At 40.6% G+C, this 21130-nt stretch overlaps 1 protein-coding gene across 2 annotated transcripts in view; it reads right to left on the bottom strand.

Annotated features, from left to right (window-relative positions):
• Positions 1-21130, bottom strand: part of Rai14 (retinoic acid induced 14) — a 134293-nt gene that overhangs the window by 41136 nt on the left and 72027 nt on the right. For both annotated transcript variants that reach the window (XM_076857361.2, XM_076857362.2), the window contains exon 3: positions 12156-12286. In XM_076857361.2, coding sequence (XP_076713476.1) covers positions 12156-12286 — 131 coding nt within the window. The remainder of the gene's footprint in view (positions 1-12155; positions 12287-21130) is intronic.

Raw genomic sequence — 21130 nt, 5'->3', positions numbered from 1 at the left:
AAATACATTCATTTACACATTCACTAGGATACTAGGGTATTGATGTGTCAAATTAAGCACTGAGAAATAACAGTGAATAAAACAAAGTTCCTTTGTTCCCGGAACATGGATTTTAGAAGGAACACTAAAGATAAACCAGTGGTCTCAACACATGCACATACACACATATACACCAGGATATTTGGCAATATCTGGGGACATTTTTTTTTCTTTATTGCCAGGGGGCACCAGAGACCAGAAATACTGCTGCGCATCCTACAAAAAAGATAAGACTGTTCCCCACAACAAAGGATTATCCATCCAGTCCAAACTATCCTAGTGCCCAGGTTGTGAAACGCTGTGGTAAATCATTAAAAGGCATGTACAACACTGAAAAATAATTCCATTAAAAAAAATTAGAGAGTAAAGAAGAAAAGCGACATATTTTTATCTTTTTATTGAGATATAATCCAACTACCATAACGTTCACTCCCATTTCGTAGTCCCCTTTGTCCCTGGAAATCATTAGCCTATTTTCTTTCTCCACTAATTAGCTTTTTCTGGATATTTCCTAAAGAGGATCCTACAGTACATGGTCCCCTGTATCTGGCTCCTTTGCTTTGGCATGTTTTCTGGTTCTCTCATGCTGTACTCTCTGTACTGCACTTCTTCCTTAATGAGTTCTATTTTAGGAGTATTCTACATTGTTCATCCATTTGTGACAAGATGTACATCTGGATTTTTTTTTCTACTTGGGGTTATTGTTACTGTTAAAACATTTGTATATAGGGTTTGTGTGGACATATATTTTCATTTCTAGTAGGTATAAGCCAAGGAGTGGAATTACTGAGTCATATGCTAAACATATTTAATTTTCTAGGAACTGCTAAACTCTTTTCTAAAGCTACTGCAACATTTTATATCTCTATCAACAATGTAGGAGGGGATCCAATTTCTCCACATCCTAGCCAAGACTTTTTATGTCTAGTAAATTTTAATTTAAGAAATGAGAATTTTAATTACAATCTAAAAAGTCTAGAGGCAAAACGTTTAAGTCTTCTTAACAAGCTCTTTGAAGTAGTCAACTCAACTAATTATCAGCTGAAATTTCCTGTAAAAAAGGAATATAAAAGAGTGAATGCAAAACAAATTAGAAACATCCTTTGGCTTTGTCTCTACATAAGCTTTTACTTCTAATTAAAAAGTGTGACCTTTCTGTTTAAAGATAAGAAATGTCATTCAAAAGTCCACATAACAATATATTTTATGAGAGACTTTGTTACCTGTTTATTTCTTTGTTTAGAGGGGTCAGGAATTCAGCAGAGGCAGAAAAACTATAAAAACTTTTTATCCACTCCTCTAACCCTAGGCCTAGTGACAAGGACACAGTTCACTAGTCAGGGATATCCATGGTGGACTCCATATTCTGATGCAGCTAAAGTGACAGCACTTCAGCAGCCTTAGTCTTAGCTACTCAGAGAGTGGTGCATGGACCAGGAGTTGGGGGCTGGGGATGTGGCTCAGTGGTTAGGTGCCCATGGGTTCAATCTAGGTTCCCCTCAAAAAAGACATGTGAGCTTTTGGGGCACTACCCCACGTCTACTAAATGACAAATGCTGCTGGCACAAGGTCCCCAGTTGACCTGGTGTGTACCCTCAAGCATGAGAAGTACTGCTATAAATGGAGGACAAGTTAAAAGCCCTACACCATCATTTTTTGCCAAGGCACCCATTGTTTCATGGTCTTTTGAAAACATAATCCCCCTAGCCTTAAAAACAATTGCATAGATATGTTCCACACACAAAAAAAGGAATCCCCATTGGGTCATGTTTCATTATAATTCAGGATGTGTAGTTTTGCTTATAAGACTCAGCCAGGGCCCTTCAACAGAGATGTAACTAAAAGACACAAATAAGCAGCCCAAAGATTTATGTAAAATTACTTTGATCCTTTGATGCTTATTGATATTTGGAATGTTGCTGCTATTGTCACTTGGAAAGATCCCAAGTTTTCAGTGCTTGAAAGTTTGTTGCACTCTGACATTCTCCCTCTCTATCACTCCTGACCTCCCTCTACACCCGCCCCAAGAGAAAGTCAATTCAAAGAGCAGCTGGAGGGCAGACTGAGTATAGGCTGGAGGAAGTGACAGAGGAGCGGGAGGAGGCAGTGAGAAGCTGGAGGGCTCTTTGAGAGGACCAGGAAGCACAGCTATTGGCTGCTTTGTTGCTTCTTGATGGTGGTCGTGATGACTCTAGTTCCTTCCTTCTAAACCATGTTTAAGGTTTAGATGACAGCAACATCATCAACCACAGAATCTAGTCTATTGAAACACTGCTGTACTAAGAGTGTATTATCCTCATTGCAGGCTTTTAGGGGGTCAGAATAAACTATTATGGTTCTCACTTTACAGAAGAGGAAACAGGCACAGAGTTTACCAACTTGCCAAAAAGTCCCAGAATGAACAAATACAGGAGTTTGTACTCTAATGTACTCGTAGCGACATAGTTCTGAATGTCTTAAATATAGTCTGAAAAACTCTTAAAAAAAAAAAATGGAGCCTGAGTCCTAACACAGGCATTATAGATTATAGCCCAGAACGGGCCCTTCACTGATAAGTAGCATTGCTTGTCAATCACTCTGCAAATTGAAATGCTATGGATTATAACTCCCTATTTGTGTGGCTCTTCAACAAACAAAGTTGAAACTAAAAACTGGGAGTATTTGGCAAAAAGCAAACATGGGCTTCTCATTGGGACATGTTAGTTTTGCCAGGGATTTAAAAAAAAAAAAAAAAAAAAAAAGACTGGAATGTAATCCTAGCACTGAAGCAAACTGAGCCAGCAATGGAGGTTTCATTTCCTAAAAAAAAAAAAAAAAAAAAAAAAAAAAAAAAAAAAAAAATTCAGCAAAGTTGTGCAAACCTTCCCGAAATAAATACCTTGGGACAAGGCTTGGATATTTCCCAAGGCTCTTCACCAGAAGGGTACTTGAGCTGCTGCTATCCAAAAGACCATGAGTTATGGTCTGGAAAGTTCTTTCAATTTTCCAGAGTAATAATAAACACAATTCTGCTGGTTTCTGATTGCCAGCTGAAACATATATTGGAAGGAAATACATATTCTCAAGGCTGCCTTTAGAAGACTTGATTTTCCAGACATATTCATTCACAGAAATTTTCACTAAAACCCAACACTTTCTTGCCACTTTCACCACCCAGACTCCAGGTACACAGAAGGCTGGACCACGATACAGTCTTCAAAATCTTCCCCACCACTTCCGTGACCAATTTCCAGTCCCCAAATCAAGCAAACAACCTACATTTAAAGAGCTGATCATGCACCAAACCCTACCAGAGATAGACACATGTCAAAATTCCAGAGTGTTAGAATTTTCCAGAAGGATAACTTGTCTAGCATCTTTATTTCATAGACACAGAGACTCAGCCCCAACATTTCAGTGAAATTAGGAAATATATAAACGATCAGGACTTAAACTTCCTGACCTAACTCAGAGAACAATTTCTCTTACTATACTCATATCTTTCTTCTTTCCTTTAAAAAAAAAAAAAATTCCAAAAAAGGAGTCACCACACTCAGTAAAAGATTCAGAAGTAGTTGTTTCTTAAGAGCCCCAACATTTCAATTCTGCAACAGGTGCCTCACATTTTGACCACCTAAAGTTGCTTCTCTTTTTAAATTAATAATTTATTTATTTATTTATTATTATTTTTTTACACAAACGGAGCACAACTTTTCATTTCTCTGGTTGTACATGATGTAGAGTCACACCAATCTAGTGCAATCTATTTTTACTGTACTCCTTTCTTAAGATGTTTTTCTGTATATTCTCCTACTTAGGAGGCAGAGTCAGGCAGTATTTATGATTAGGATTTAATCTAAAGCCCTTGCCATACTCTCAAGGCTCCGCAGGAGGTGTCCTGGCTGCCCCCTCCACCTCACCTTCCAGTGGTCTCCCTGCACACAGGACTCCAGCCCACTGGCTCCTTGTGGTTTCTTGAGCCCATCGGGCACCCTCTCACCTCAGGGCCTTTGTTCTGCTCTTCTCTCCACCAGGAAAGTCACTCCTCCAGAAAACTGTCTAGCATTGTCCCCATTCCATTCAGGAATCTGCTCAAAGAGCCCTTCCTTCCCGAAGCTTAGTCAAAGTGGCCCCTGCACTCTTTGTTTTCTTCAGCGTACCTGTCTTTACAAGGAATGCTTGTTTGTCGTCCGTCAGCCCCATTAGATGTGTGTTCCATTGTGCTGATATTTGGTCTTGCTGCTTTCAACATTCCTATGGCACAGAGTGACTTTTAGCTTTGTGGGGCTGGGGCATTGTTTGTTTGTTTTTAGATAATGCAAATCTTTAGCTTTGAATTTGCTTTTTTTAATTCTAAAATTTTTGAGTTTTCTCAGGTTAAGGTACAGCCATAAACTGTCATAACTGTGAATTTTTCTTAGGTGGTCATGCAGGTGCTTGGGAGAGAAATTTTGTCCTTTCGCCAAGTTCACCATCACCGTGTACGGTGGGTTCCCCAAGCATGGGCCCAGGACTAGCAGTGTCGGCATCACCTGGAATATGTTAGAAACGCAAACTCTCAGGTTCCTGCTCAGATTCCAGGGGTGGAATCCAGGAAGACACCTCAGCTGATTCTGAGGCACATTCAGTTTAACTTAGGATCATTGGCAAAGCAGGAAGACATGAACTACAATTCCAGTACTTTCTGGTTTTGCTCTCTATGCTAGCATCCTCAAATCATTTCATACCAAAAGCTGTATGTACTATGGATCACTAGAGAGGAGAGACTGAAGAGTGAAAAGCTGAAAAGAGAAAATTTTACAAGAATACAGTCTTCCAGTAAAGTCATTCAAATTCAGTTCACTCAACTAGTCTATATATATTTAAAAAAAAAAAAAAATTCCTTTTTAGCTCTTAAACCCTATGGTTCTAGCCCAACCCTCCAATTGTTTGTTGGAAGGTTGGGCACATCTTTGTTGCACATCTGAATTCTAGGTCACTGAGCTCAATGAGGATGGGCTCACATGGAATATTTCAGTTGGGGTGACCCTAAAAATAGGATTAAAAGGTCTGGAGTCCCATTTCAGATTATAATCTGAGGGTAAAAAAGGCAGTACTGTCTAATAGCTTCTAATTATAAAAGCCCAGTAAAAGTAAATTCCTCTCTGCTGGTGAGTATTAACCCCACTGACCCATGAAGAAATCCCTCCAGCCAAAAGTCCCAATGCAGACCAGATTTCAGCAATTTCCAAGGCAACTGTAATAGCAACTCTGATCACTGCTTCTGGTAGAAACCATGTAGCAGACAGCTTGAGAAAGGGAAACATTTGTTGCATTTCCCTACTAAGTGGGTCTAGTAAATGAGACTGATGTAAAAAAAAAAAATGGCCATAAAAATAATATTACTGTCCTTTTAGTGCCCACAATGTGGTAATTAATAGCATCAGCAATAATACTTCTAGGGACAGGGTTTCCAGAGGACAGGACAATGGAGACACTGAGATGAAAGACCACATACTCAAGAGCTAAGAGATACCACAACATTTAATTTACGCCATAGCTCTTTTTCTTCAGGACTGTCTGATTTCAAATGTGGCCTGGGAATAGTACTTGGACCTTATAAAATTTCCATTAGGACAAATTATTTGCATATTATAGACACTGATATACCTCCAGACTCCAGCCTTGTCAATTAAAACAAGCGATGATTTGTATTAATTTCCAAGCCTTTCCAAGTCACACATTCCTTTTCATAAATTTATCCCAGGGTGACTAAGAATATCCCATGAGAAATACCTGAGAGAAACTGAGAAGGTCTTCTAAAAGGGATGAATAAATAAACTGTTTGCTGAATGGATGACACGGCGAAAGCCCCTGGTCCAATATAATAACAATTCCTTTCTTACTAATTAGGAAAGGGTAGGCTCTAACCCTGGCAGCTTGATAACAGAGATCAGCACTTAGGTAACCAAGACTCACAGATCCCGGGTGATTTGAGAGTGGCAGTTGCTTTCCACTTTGGAAATTAGCAAAAACTTCATGAAAGAGGTGGTAAAACGGATCACTGGATAATACACAGAATTCCATGGGATGGGCATTTTTAGGAAGGCAGGAGCAGAGGTGAGAAAGCAGGAGGGTTTGTGAAAGACAGGCGTGTGCTAGTGATCCTATATCCTGAACCCGTGAACTGCCTGGCTGCCGCTTAGCGTGAGAACCTCCTGCTCCAGCATGCCCTCTCGTGTGATGACCGAAGGCAGGTCACTGCCTGTGTGCTCCAAGATCCACCCTACCCTGCCCTGCTCTGCTCTGTATCACAGTGAACCACATTTCCCAGGCTCCCCTGACCTCTGCATTGGGGGCAGGTCGGGCTGGTGCCTTCCACCACAAGATGACCCAGGCAAGGGGCAAAGCCAGAGGGTTTTGGCCCTGGGCAATAATTACCCATTTGAGTGTTTAAAATCCTTCATATTCATTATACTTAATTCAACTTTGAAAACATTGAAACATTTTAAAATGAAAAATCCTGGGATCCTACCAATATTTTTGTCAGTATAGTTTCTAATTTGCAAATCTATTTTTCACCTCACTTTAGTATTTATATACCTTCCTTCTACTTCACGATTATGCAACAAAATGTTTTGCTTTAACATACAACACTGTTGCCTTTTTAAACTTCAGGAATTATGTTATTTTAACATATTTAAGACAAAAGTAGCCTGTCATTTAAATTTTATTTTGTGCACAGGCATTACATATATACTTGTATGTGTGTGTCGGAAAAAACTAACCTGGGCTCCGCAAGCTGTCTTCAGCCTGCTTGTGACCTATCATGGTACCACCTGTTAAGAAGACTAGGAAACGTGACTGTCTTGTGTAGTGACTTCTCATATTGGACTGATCATTCAAATCACTTTCAAAAATCCCTCTGCCCTGACTACACTTCATACCAAGGAAACCCACAGTCTCTGCGGGTGGAACCTAGCCTTTTCCAAAGCTGCCCAAGTGATTCTAATGAAAGTCAAGTTGAGAATAAATGATCTAGTGCCAAGTGGGGGCCTTTAACTTGGCTATCACAAGCTGTTAAATAAGGGAATAATGGCAACGTGTTTGACCTGCTTTTTCAACACCACCCTCTTGCCTTTTATTCACCCAAACCCCAGCCATCCATTCATTCTTCAAGTTACCTCACTTTACATCTCAGACAGGCAGCATTTCTTAGCTACCCAGTATCACATTAGCACTCCTGTCCTGACCCCCTATGGTCAGTATTTTACAGATTAGCAATATTATTATAATTATTCACCAGTATTTTCACTGGTCTTACCTTTCTAACTAGACATTATGTCTCTTGCAGGCAAAGACCATATCTGCTCTTTAAAAAAAAAAAAAAAATTTGTTCACAACAGTTTGGAACAGTTTAGACTAAAGGAGTACCTACCAACTAGTAGATTCATGAAACACAAACACTTGAGTATACTTGCAAGGTACAAAGAGAGGTTATTATTGCCGTCAAAAATCTACATGGCCCAAATCAGAGTGGATATAGCATATCATTATGTCAAATGTCAAAAGGTCTTAGGAATACATAGGGTAATTTTTCAGGGAAGGATAGAGGCTGCAATTATATATATATATATATATATATATATATATATATATATATATATATATATATATAGTAGGTAATGGTTTCAGGTAAATTAATTTGTCATGAATTTGAGAGAAGAACTGGAGGAAGCTGATCAGGTGGTATGATTTGATGTCTAAGCCTGAATGGCTGGTATAATATTTCTAATACATGCCTATTCTGAAAAAACAAGAAAACAGAAAGTACAACAAGACACTAGCTAGAAAAGCCCATTATTGTACTGTTTTTCAAGGCCTACTTCCCCCACATTATGTTTAAGTTCCATAGAGTAATCTAACAATAATTTCACAAATTCTTGCTTTCAAAGCCAAAATGATCAGGTTTCTGCAACGTGGGCTACATGAAAGCACATGCATGTGAGTGTGTGTATGTGCATATACACATATATTTTTTTGAAAGTCTATACACACATGTCCTGGTAGGTATTTGTTCAAATACAACAGTCCCAGTAGTGACTTTATTTAGTCTGGTTGTTCCTAAGACAAACACACATAACTTTAATTAAAGGCACATCCAAATGTAGGGGAAACCATCTTGAAACAATTAGGTTCTTCTCCGGTAAGAGGTTTCAGGGCACTGACATCCTTCCACTTCCTCACGTCTCCCCCGTGGAAAGAGAACAGATGGGGCAGAGGCAAGCCAAGCCTGACTCCATAAACACAGCCTGCAGCTATAACTCTGCCCTGCTCCATTTTCTTCTCTTCCGACCAAGACACCCACCCTTCTTTTACTCTTTCCTAAATGAATTCCAGTCATTGATTGCTTTTACTTTTTTTTTTTTTTAACCCCTCTTTGATCAGTCCTAGAGGGAGAAAAAATTCTGACTTAGTTTCTTATCTTTCTCAGAAAGGAAATATTTCAGGAAGAAACTGAAAAGTCTAAGGAATTACCAAATCACCCATCTGGTTTCTGACCTTGGCTTATGGAAGCTTCTGGAGAATGTCTGAGAGATGGCTGCCTTTGCCAGCACATTCTCGGGACTTTCTGGGTCCTCTGGTTTTCTAGGAAGTACAGGCTAAGTACTTCTGTATTTAAGCTGCCCTAGAAACTGGGGCTACAGGTTGTGACAGTCACTGGAATAGTCCTTTCTCCTCTCAATCCCAAGTTAACTCACTTCTGGGTGATTTACCCATGAGCAACTCTCAGCAGAAAGAGCATTTTTTCCACACTGAAAAGTCACTTCAGTAAATGGCAATTCAATGGCCCCTTTGACAAGGATGGAATACTGAGAAAGACCGGCACTACAAAAAATGGTCTGATGCTTGTCCTCACAGAGTTTACCCTTTTGTGTAAGAGTCAGAAAACAAAGGCTTTTCATAGGTGGAACATTCCTATTGTTCCTGTTCTTTGAATACAATAGAATACAACTGGACATTGAATACAACTGGGCAAATATGTGGCCATTTTTACCTGAAAGGAGGACAGAAGCAGGCAGCCCCACCTCCAGAAGAAGGGCCGCTGGGAGATAACATTTAGATAAGGGTGGAGCCTCAGGGACAACCTTGAAAGCCAAATCAGGACTTGGGGCTGACATGAAATTGTAGATTTTTATACCAAATTACAAAATGTACTATCACAAAAGCTCTCTAGAAAATAGGCCTCCAGCCTAATTTTGATGTGGTGCTGTATAAAAGGAAGGGTAAACTCTTAATGAGCAGGCAGAAAATGAGGCCAATTGCTGTCCAGGACCTAATTTTCAAGAGTGATGTGGCCTTATCCTTAGAAGCAAAACATCTCTTAGGTGTCCATCAACACATGCCACCCCGGCAGCTCCAAGGGCTGGTCTAGCCAAGAGCTCCAGCAGAGGCGAGCACTGGTTCTGACATGAACTCAGAGCCACTCTTAGAATGTTACCATTTCACATTCTACCAAACCGAACGCATCCGGAAAGAAGAGGAACTACAGAAAAAATCTCCACAGCTTAGGGAAAATCTTCAAGTGGGCACTCAGTCCAGGATGCACAGATGAGACTGAACTTCAGTACAGAAGTTCTGACTTCCAAAGGTGATCAGGCTGAGGCAATGCAACCAACTGTCCACTTCATAACACAGCCCCGGAATTGGTATTATTATGCCATGACAAAGGGTTAAGGAAGAAGGTTTCCTACCTCACAGCCCTACCTTATTCTCAATACTCAGACCCTTAGGACTGAACGAAACTATGAAACTAAGATTGAATTCTGTGGTGCCTTTAAAAATTAAATTCTTACAGTTACCAGTTAATAACTTTAATCCTCAAAAGGAATATCCCAAGCAGAAAAATGAAGTGTTGACAGATGATTGCTTATGGAAAATCCTACACTGGAAAAATAATTACCTCCTCTCTTCCTTTTTCATTCATTCTTCTAACTTTCCACATTATGTATCATGGAAAGAAAAATGAAAAATAGCTGACTTGTGAGTGCACAGTCAGAGGTGTGAGAACTATGTCTAGAGTTAGTTTAGGGAGGTCTGTGATGTCTATATAACTGCACTTCCACTACTCAAGGAGAACAGAATGAATACATGTTACAAAGTGGATGGGCCCAGAAAACATGCTAAGTTAAGGAAGCCAGACACAAAAGACCAATATTCTATGGTTCCATTTATATGAACTGTGCAGAATAGGCAAATCCAGGTACGGCTGACTCATGGTTGCCAGGGGAATGGGGAAGGGAATTGATAGTGAGGATGGTTGTTCCACACTGTAAACTGGGTATTTTAAAATCACAAAAATGGTAAACTTTATGTTATGTATATTTTACCACAATAAAAGAGAGTAGAAAATGATTGTCTAGTCATGTATTTTGTACACAAGAAATATGAACCAAAAGAACAAATTTGTTAAGGTGTTCATAATTGTGGCTAAGCCACTAATCCAGATTTTCTATATTCTTTTCAGTGAGTATCATCTAGATAAAATGATCACAAAAATGTATCTCCCCTTTCCCTGCAGTGACATGTATAAAATATTGTCTACAAAGCTAGATTAGGGGAGTAGATATCAAGAAGGCTATACAAAGGTATACAAAGTAGTTGAAAAGCCAAGTGCCTACCACCAAAAATCTCAGAGGAAAAAAAATATTGATTCTTGGGCTCCTCCCCAGACCAAGCAATTAGGAACATCTTGCTGATTGATGTATCACATGGCATCAGTATTTTTTAAAAGCATCTGGGTAATACTAATACAAAAGCTCCCAGGATGGAGAACCACTAATTTTGGATGAGAAGGGAAGGGAGTTGACTTTGTCAAGTGCCTATCATTAGCTGGGAACTGTGATGGCTCTCTCCATACAGGGTCTTATAGCTGTGGGTGCCCCATATACTTTTGCACCTTTTCTGGCAAGGAGCACTACAGCCTCTAGGAGCAGCACTCAACCTCTGGGGAGCAGGAAATTTCCTTACCTTTCAGGTGGGATAACTCTGAATCATCTAATCTTAGGTAAAACATTTTTATGTAAAAGGCCAGATGGTAAATAGTTTGGGCTTATGTGCCACATGGTCTGTGCTGCAACTACTCAGTTCTGCCTTTGTAGTGCAGAAGCAGCCATGGACAATGATTAAATAAACGTGTGTGGCTGTGTTCCAATAAAACTTTATTTATAAAAGTAAATAGTAAGTCATAGTTTGCTAACTCCTGCTCTAAGTCTAAACAAATTACCAGAAACCCTCATCAGGAAAGCATCCCAATTCCCTGCAAAAATAAATCCTACACAGAGCTCCTTTGTGTCCCATGCTTCCTGGAATCTCTGGAGTCAAAAACTACCGGCACCCAAGTCCTTGTCTCATAGCCTGCTTTTGAGGGCAACCCACTCTGGTATCTTGTATTGCACTCATAATTACTCTAGCAATTAAATAATATCATGTCCATCTTACAGTGAGCAAGCTGATGTTCAAGGATTATAGGCTCCATAGGACAAGCCTGTATAGCTCCAAAGTCACTGACCTTTCTACAATTCCACGGGGGTAAGGATGGATAAAAATATCTAAATAGGTGCCTACACACACAAGTGCACACACACAGTCTTGTACTCAAATATGTAACTTTTATAGAAGGCAAGAGTACCATGTGTAGCAAGGCATGAAGCAAAATCATACTACAGTATTCATGTAGTTATCTATGTTATGGAAGGGGGTGATTCCATAAATTATAAATAGTAAGGCTTGAGGGTTACAGAAAAAAATTATTTTTCTCTTTTCCTGCTGTTTCTTATCTTAAAATTTATTTCCCAACCACTAACTGGTAGCAATCTTGGTGCTATCTGTTCTCTGGTGAAACCTTTGGTTACATGTTTGGATAACAAACAGCCACTCAGGGGAAAGCTCAAAGTGTCATCTGGAATTAGAAGGGACAGAAACCAGATTAAAACATCCTCATACACGTTTTAACATGGGAGTGGGAGGGCAAACGGCAATAACTTCACAAAGGCCCCATAAGGCATTTGTGAAACTCCCTCCTGGACATGCAGGATTCCAGGGAATATTCTGAAACCCAGAATGGGCAGGCACAGGAACCAGTGTTTCTGGCTTACGCGGTCTTGCCCTCGCTGTCATGCTTGGTGGCGCTGGCCCCCTTCTTGCCCAGCAGAGAGGCCACCTTCTCCGAGTCTCCGTTCTCCACAGCCTGCAGCAGGCGGTCATCATTCTTGTTCCACTCGTTGGTCTGTGGAGCAGAGGGAAGAGTCAGCGCTGATGTACAACATGGGTCACGGCCATGCTGAAGCACAGACCTTGGTCCTCCTAGCTCAAATCAAAACCTACCCCCAAAATGGGCAGCTTTATAAATACCTTCCCCTTCACCATGGGGACACTCAAGTAGGCCCCTGTCTCCAAAGAAAACGTCAACAGTTCAGTGATACATTGGCCATCAGCAAACTGTGATAGTTACTCCTTTTAACAATTCTTGAGAAGATGAAGCAACTTAGGAAGACCTAGGTCAGTTTACACATTAGCTAATTTCTAGCTAAACTTGACGTCCAGCACCTGAGTGAGAATGTTGGCCTTTGACCTAGTCCACAACTCACTCAAGTGCACTGTGTTACAGAATCCAACTGGCCAATAGCTCAAGGTTACCCTAGGCTTTAAGTACACATAATTCTTTATCTGCATTTATGGCTACTCTTTCTCGCCTGTTTACTGGGCCTTGATTTTTGAGTCATGATGATTTTAAGTAGTTGTCCAGGCTACTAACTAAACAAAGTATCAGCAGAGACAAAACAACTTCCTGAGTAAGCTATTAAAAATCTAACAGCAAGGGCTGGGGTTGTGGCTTGCTGGTAGAGAAGCTTGTCTGGCATGTTGGAGGCATTGGGTTCAATCCTCAGCACCACATAAAAATAAATAGATAAAATAAAGGTATTGTGTCCATCTACAACTAAAAAAAAATTTTTAAAAATCTAACAGCAATACCTCCACCAACAATTTCTAAACCCAGCAATTCTGCCAGCTATAGTGACAGCAAAAATTTCATGTGCATGAAAAAAAACCCAAAAAACAGATTTTACTCTTAGGAGTGGGATAGATGATCTCTGTTTCAAATGGTGAGAAGGTAGCAGTGAGCCACTGAAGGTAGTGAAGCAGAGGATGAGAGACTAGAATCAAGGATTGAGGGCCTGGGAGGTGTATAAACAAAGGATTTGAGGGAAGAGAGAAGGGAGAAAAAACACTGGGCACATCCAAATCTCCAAGGCACCCCTGCAGCAGGCAATGAGGTAATCCTTCTTTCTGGCTTCTTTAGCTGTGGACATCATTACCCTGGGACTGACAATGTCCTCCCTCCCCAAACCTCCCAACCCTTCCTTCTCTTCTCTGTGCCTTCCCCCACCTTGGAGCTGGCATTGAACCCAGGGGCACTCTATCCCTGGGCTATATCCCAGCCTTTTGTTTGTTTGTTTGTTTATTGAGAAGGATCTTTTAACTTGTGCAGGCTGGCCTCAAATTTGCAATCCTCATGCCTCAGCCTCCAGAGTCACTAGGATTATAGACATACACTAGCATGCTCAGTTCTAAAATTTTCTACAGATAGATCTTCAGGGTTCTGTGTTTCCTTTTGACCTTTGAAGATTAAGAAACCACAAGCATTTCCTATTAAAGGCCTTACTGTGGACCATGACAAGAGAGCAGACAGAGGTAATATTGAAGATTGGCAAGCTATATAGAGGGAATTTTACAGGATTACAGTCTTCCACAGCCCCAAGAGTGTGTTCCCAATCTCTGTGCTGATGGAACCGGGAAACCCATTAGGACTCACCCTGAAAGAGATTAAAGGTGGGCCCAGCAGATATGCCCAGGAATTGCAAATCTGTGAGCCTCAGGACTGGGTCACTCCCATTTTTCAGGGTTTCTTTCTCCCCCATGTTCATCACTGAGTGCAGGAACACAGTAAGAATGAGTGAGTCTGAAGGAAAATCAGCAGTTTGTCCTCTAAGATTCAAGAATCTGAAGTCCCAAACTCTAGACTGACACGCTATGTGCCCTTAGTTACCCATTAACCTCTCTGTGTCTCACTTTCCCAAGTCTTTGGGTTGAATGACCACTGTGATTCTTCAAAAGTTCAAAATCTTTACTGGGCAAATTTCCCCCAATCAAACTTTGCTAGGGATTATTCTAGAATAGTACCATCTATGATAATGGAACTGTTTTATATTCCTACTGTCCAATACTGTAGCCACAAGGCCAATGATTCTCATCCAGAGTGATTTTTGCCCTCCTCCTTCCAGGAACATTTGCCAAGCTTTAGGAACATTTTTGATTGTTCCTACCAGGCAGGGCCACTGGCACCTAAAAGGTGAAGACCAGGGTGCTGCTAATCTTGCAATGTATAAGACAGTGCCCCCTTGTCCTTCAGCAAGGCAAAAATCTAATCCCAGAGTCACACATGGCTCCTGAGTACTGGAAATGTTCCTAGTGTACACATCTTTAACTTTGAGACTTCATGTGCCAGGAGCCAGTGGCTACCATAGAGGCTCCATGGCTCCTTTCATCAAGCTTGTGAAAGTAAGAATGTGTCAGGACCAATGTCATCTACCCTCCTTCCACAACAATCATCCTGCTCACAAATAAGACAGTAGGTTGCGTCTTCAATTACAAATGAGGCCTTCCAGAGAAGACGAACACAAGCAGCATACCGCCCCAGCACAAGATTTTGTTAGTAGAGTAGGAAGCTTTACTAATGACTGCACAAAACAAATGTAGCAAAAAGTCTCTTTCTTACTGGAGAAATAGACTGTAGTCAATTTACCCCCAGAGTGTATTTTACAAGTTAAAAAAAAAAAAAAAGTTTATGAAGTACATTTAATGAATAATCTCCACCTATGTTATCCTAAAAAGGAAAAATATTGTCTTTTAAAATCCTTCCTCAACCCTAACTGACCAAATTAAAACCGGATTGGGAAGATCAAAATGATATTAAATCTTAGACGGCAGGACTGAAATTACTTAAGCAAAGGAAGGGCCATATGAAAGAATTTTCCTTTTCACTTCTGCTAAGGCACTCCGATTTTAAGTGGAGAAAAATCTGATCGTAGGGCTTCCCTAAAATCACTTCCACATGGATCTGCAGGGAGTTCAACCTCTATAGGACACAGCAGAAAAGGTTCTCCCACCCCTACTCTTTGGAGGGCAAAGTCAATTACACATTCCTTTAGGTCTAAAAAGCCTCTTATCTAAAGTCTGTTCTGCAAGCAGACAGGACACTAATTTCCTATTGGAGAAAAGGCAAAGAAAGCATGGCTTCCCGCAAGGAAATACTGAAAAAATAATCTAGAACACCTTTCAATCTGCAGGTTGCTGACAGGGCTCAGGGTTAGCAGCAATAGCGAAAATGACAGGTGCTCCTGTATTCTGAAGGTCTTAGAGTTGGAGCAGAGAAAGGAACCATCTGAAAGAATGAGGAAAGGCAGAGGCAAGCCCTGGAGGGGTGGGAGAGGGCAGACCATCAGTTGGGAAAGGCAGAAAGAAGGTCAAAGTTTTAGTCTCAAAAGTATGCTCAAGGTGGAGGGCAAGAGGGTCCTAATTAGACCTCTGCTCCACAAATCTGGATTCTGAACAGTGAGGCTTCCAAGGTGAAAGGCCATCACCCAGAGTGATGGGTGATGGTCTTTCACCTCCACTGCCTGGATCCAGTGCTGTAAGGTTCTCAGTCCTGGGCCAGGTCACTGGCTATCTGCAATTAGCTCTGAGACACATAATTGGCCATAACCATGCTGCCCAGCTTTCTAGGTGCCACCACTTTCCCCTCCTAAACTTACCCATGGAAATACTGCCTACTTCCTTTCCTCTGTAACTGTTCCATACACCACATTCTGCATGGTCACTTACAATGCAAGGCAAAACATTTAAGAAGCGCTTGGAATGTCATTGCTTTTGGGTACCCAGAAGTGAATGCCTGTTCCCTACCACATTCCTCTACTGAAAGTACTAAATCAAAATCAAACTTTGAAGAGAAATCTCAAAAAAAATCATTGTCAATCCACGTCCAAAGGTAGGGTTGGCTGGATAAAGAGATGAAGTTTGGAAGTTTGCCATAACATTCCACAGTAATTCATTCATACTGCAGAATTGAGGAGGGCTTCTAAAGAGCACTATGTCACCAGTCACTACTTCCCTTGAAAATCCTCTAATTAGCACTTCTTCCATAAGGCTGGTGCCACACTGGGCTCCTGGTCCCCTTAGAGTTTTCAACATATTAACTAGTTAATGTAACATATTTAAAAAATGAAAGAGGGCTGAGGTTGTGGTTCAGTGGTAAAGCGCTTGCCTAGCACATGTGAGGCACTGGGTTCGATCCTCAGCACACACACAAAAATAAGTAAGTAAATACATAAAGGTATTGTGTCCATCTACAACTAAAAATATTTTTAAAAAATGAAAGAGGAAAAAAAGAAAACATAAAGTAATCACATTTAATAAGGTTAAATGCTTTATAAAACTCATGTCTATTATATGTATGTGTATACTGGGCTATGATATGAGAGGTTTCCTACTGGAGAATCACACTAAAAAAACACTGGAAGACACTGCTTTGGAATGTTCTGCTGTCCAGCCACCTATGTAAAGGCTAACTTCTAAAACTTGCTCAAGCCTTGCAGGCTCTCAGGCCTTTTCTTGTGACCTTTCTCTGCTTCTCTACTCTGTCATGTCCCCAAGGGCCACCTACTCAGCTCCACTGAAGCCTGTAGTCTAGACTTGATGTAATACCGTATTGTGGCTTTTGTTTGACAGCTCATGTTTGTTCATTTTGTCTCCTGTCTTCAGCTCCCTGAAGACACTGACAGCAGCCTTTATTTCTTACCCCCTTGGTGTCTAAAAAATGCTCAGTATTTGATGCTGATTTTAGCAGGAGTTTCTTCCTCTTAGTTAACCTAAGTCTCTCTTGACTTTGCAAATGTTTGTGCTTTCCATTTATAAAACTTTCACTCTTTTGCACACAATTATTAAATCATGTTTCAGATTTTAAAAATTTTACAGGCTAAATAATCCAGTTCCCTTAACTTTTCTACAAAAGGCCAACTTTCCAAAATTTTAATCATATGTATATTTTCTCTACATCTCTTCATGACTAAGGAGCAAAGCCTCATAAAGCCTCATAAATTCAATCAGAATGAAGCCAGCGTCTCCCAGTCATGAGAACCACTTGGGTACTTGTTAAGTCTGCAGAATCCCAGGCTCCATCTTGGAGATGATCCAGTGAACTGGGGTGGAGCCCTGAAATCATAAGGTTCAGTAAGTGCTCTCCATGTTTCTTACTGTCAGTTTGGGGACAACTGGAACTATGCTAAGGTTAACCAGAGAATTTACTTGAATGAATTTTCTTCCTCCACAAGGTCTTATTAGGAAGGGGAGAAGAGAAAAAGAAGAATTCTCCACTTTCTCCTTGCAGAACCAGGTATGTTGTCTCCCACAAAAGTTTGGGAAACATTAGGCTTTCCCTACAAGTTGCATGTGAAACTTGTGTTAGACCTGTTTAAGAATAATAATAGCAAGAACATTGCTCATAAGAGGCAAAAATTACAAATGACACAAATACCCAATAAGAGAAGACGGATACGTAGATTGTAAGAGTCAAACAATGTTTTGTTCAGGTAATGACCTGAACAAACTACTACAACTAGCTAAAATGACAAGAATGGATATTAAATAGAATATTGTTGAAAGCAGACACACACAGAGAACCCCACAGTAGTATGATTGCATGCATATAAAGATGAAGGCAGGAAAAGTGGAATCACATTTTTTTAGGAATAGACACAGACAGTAACATTATAAAGAAAAGCAAGGACAAGGTTGCCCTAAAAATCAGGCTGGAGGTTAGGGTTGAGGGTGGGATGCTTGGTCAGGAAGGGACACCTGGGAACACTCCTGGGCACTGCTCTGTTTCTCAAACTGGCTTGTAGCTCCACAGATGCTCCTTCCTTCTTCCTTCCTTCCTTCCTTCCTTCCTTCCTTCCTTCCTTCCTTCCTTCCTTCTTTTCTATCAGGGATTGAATCCGGGGTGCTTAATCACTGAGTCACAGTGACTGGGGAGCCCTTTTTCATATTTCCTTTAGAGACAAGGTCTCTCGGAGTTGCTTAGGGCCTTGCTAAATTGTTGAGACTGGCTTTGAACTCTTGATACTCCTGCCTCAACTTCCCAGCCACTTGGATCACAGGTGTGTGCCATCATGCCCAACCATACCCTCATTTTAAAACTACTTGTTAAACTGTGCATTCTTGTTGTGTGTGGGGGTTTCTCTATAGTAATTAATAAATCATATGCCTTCCTCTTTCTCTTCCTCTGATGATTTACATTCCCACTTACCATTTCTTCATCTCTATTATAAAGTCAATCTGGTACCAAAATCTGGTCTTTAATATTTTAGAGGCCCCATGAACTCACCAGGACAGTCTGATAAAGCTACGAACTTTTGGCAGAAGCATTTGCAAAAATGTAGCTCATCCGACCAAAGAACCCCAGGTATAGAAAAGAAGGGACAGATTTCAGAGTCAAGGGTTTTTAAGTTTCTGAAATTATAATCCCTGCCTCCCATCAAGCTGATCTTGAGCAAGCCATCTGCATCCCTTATTTTATCTATAAAATGCAGGAAATCCTCCTACTTGCAAATTATCCTAAGAAGTAGAATAAATATACATAATTGGCCTGGAGCATATTAGATGTCCCAAATTGTGATTATTAATAAACTATATAAATCTAGGCTGTTTTTTTCTTGACCAATGCTCTATGAATTTTTCAATAGTTACAATTTAGGACTGACAATCCCTTAACCCATGTAGAGGCAGGTGATACCTTAAGGTCAATTTTCTACTATTTTCCTTAGAAATCACATTTTAAAGGGCTCCAGGGAAACCTTCATGGACACAAAACTATTTTATTGAATATGGCTCAGTTTTTCAGGAGACTGTTTAAACAGACATGATTTCAACAGAGCACATGAGGCCACATTTACAAGTTCAGGAAGCCATATGTTACGCTCCAGAGACATGTGTAATGTGTCAGCTATGAAGGGCTGCATGTGGGAAAGGCAGACCTTACCCTCAGTGTGGGCTCCAAACATTCCTGCTAATATATCACAAATGAGAGTTTCAGTGGCTGGCCGGTAAGTTTCCTATTCATCAAATCATTTCCAAATGACACCCACTTGCTTAAGAGTTTTCCCTTGAAGCTTAGTCTTTTGAAAACCTTGCCTCTCTCCATCCAGGGGAGCAAACACCATGCCACTGTGTGAGGAATGCTGGGGCTTTGGCAACAGGCAACTTCTGCCCTTGGCCAGACATGGCATCATCTTCTTTTATTTTGATTTGAATCCTGGAGAACTAAAAAAAAACCTGTGGAAACTCAGTGGTCACTGACATATGGCTAGCGTGCAGGCTTGAGTTTGGAAATTTATCAGCCCAATCAGAATAATCCAATAGTACACAGTGAGCCAGGAAGAGAACGAGTTTCTTTAACTTTTTTTTTAGGAAAGATGCTAAAGCCCAAACCATCACAAATTGGAATAGCTCTTGCCGTGTGGATCTGCTGGAGCAGCTACTGGAAGAAGTCTGTTTGAAAGATTATTTTGGAAAAATTGCACTTTTCCCTCTAGTTGATGGGGAGCAGATTGTTTTGCCAATATATTCAGCAAGGCCAAGATGAAAGAGAAAGTAAACAGTGTTTGCACTGGGAGAATATCAGATTGTCTCCCCAACCCCCACCCCCCGCCACCAAACTGCACACATTTCAAAGTTTTAATACAGAGGACAAGAAATAGGGAAGCTTCAGTTCATATAGCAGGTTCCCCTGTTGACTAAACCAGCCAGTACTTATTATTATCTATCTACTAGATGCAGAGTAATATACAAGATTTCATTCATTCATTCAACAAATATTTACTTAGTGTCTTTCACCTGACTGGCAGTCATTACCATATTGTCTATATAGTTGTGGAGATAAAACACAGCACTATCAGAAACAAACCAAAATTAGAAAACAGAATATCAGAGGTAAAGTCACCTAAGTGAGTGAAACAGAGAACCAACACCAAGGAAGGGAGAGAATTCAGCTGGGCAGGCAAGTTTCCTGACTGGTCCCTGACCTAGACCTTGCAGTGAGTAATATTTAGGTTAATAAAGAGAAAATGACTAAAAAAATGTAAGATGCATTTAGTAGAGAGTACAAATAGCAAACTGATCTGCATGAAGCCTCACAAGGTTGCCTTTGGTGTTCATAGAAAACCTAGAAAATTACCAAGACATCATTTGCACATTCTCCTGCTTTTTAAAAGCCCAGCAGTTTTATAAAGAGCTTTCCATATAATACTTGTTCCTTTAGACCAACAGCTGATGAGTTCATCTAAAATGAGTTTTCCAGAGGGAAACGTTTATTTCAGATTATTCACACATGCAGGTGATACTCTTTGCTCTTCACCCTGAAAGCCATCACCCTCCCTTTTATGAGCTGTCAATGGTTCCTAAGGTCTTGACCACATAAATGCTGAATGCTGTGTCATGGACAGAATATCACCATGAACACCTCTATCCAGGATCAGGCAGGTCTCTTTGACCCACCCACTTCACCAGCTGTTCTACGCCCCCTGCCCTTTGTACTTCTGTCCCTCCCTGGTCACCAGGACAGGGCTGGCACTCCTGTGTTTCTCTTGCATAGCACTTGGCATAGCTGTAATTAGATACTATTTCTAAAGTATCCTTAAGGACTGTGACTCCCAGTGGATGGCAGTTCCAGGGCATGGCCAATGGCCACCATCTGTCTACTTCGCCACCAAAACCCAGCTCCCACTCTCACCTACCAGATGGTAGGGACTCAGCCCAAAGCTATGCATTGAAGGGCTTTGTTGTTTTTCTTCCATTAAGGGAGCCACTACTGATTAACCCCTTCTCCACTGGCTCCTTTGTCTCAGGCTGTAAATGTAAAATATACTTCAATTCCACATAATCCTACCAAATTCCTTTCTCTGGTTATGTTGATCAGCATTAAAACATTACATTAAAAGCGATGTCACATGAGGTAAAA

Source organism: Callospermophilus lateralis, chromosome 5, assembly GCF_048772815.1.
Source record: "Callospermophilus lateralis isolate mCalLat2 chromosome 5, mCalLat2.hap1, whole genome shotgun sequence".
NCBI lineage: Eukaryota > Metazoa > Chordata > Mammalia > Rodentia > Sciuridae > Callospermophilus > Callospermophilus lateralis.
The sequence above is the reverse complement of the archived record's forward strand: the minus strand, read 5'-3'. Positions and strand labels throughout refer to the sequence as shown.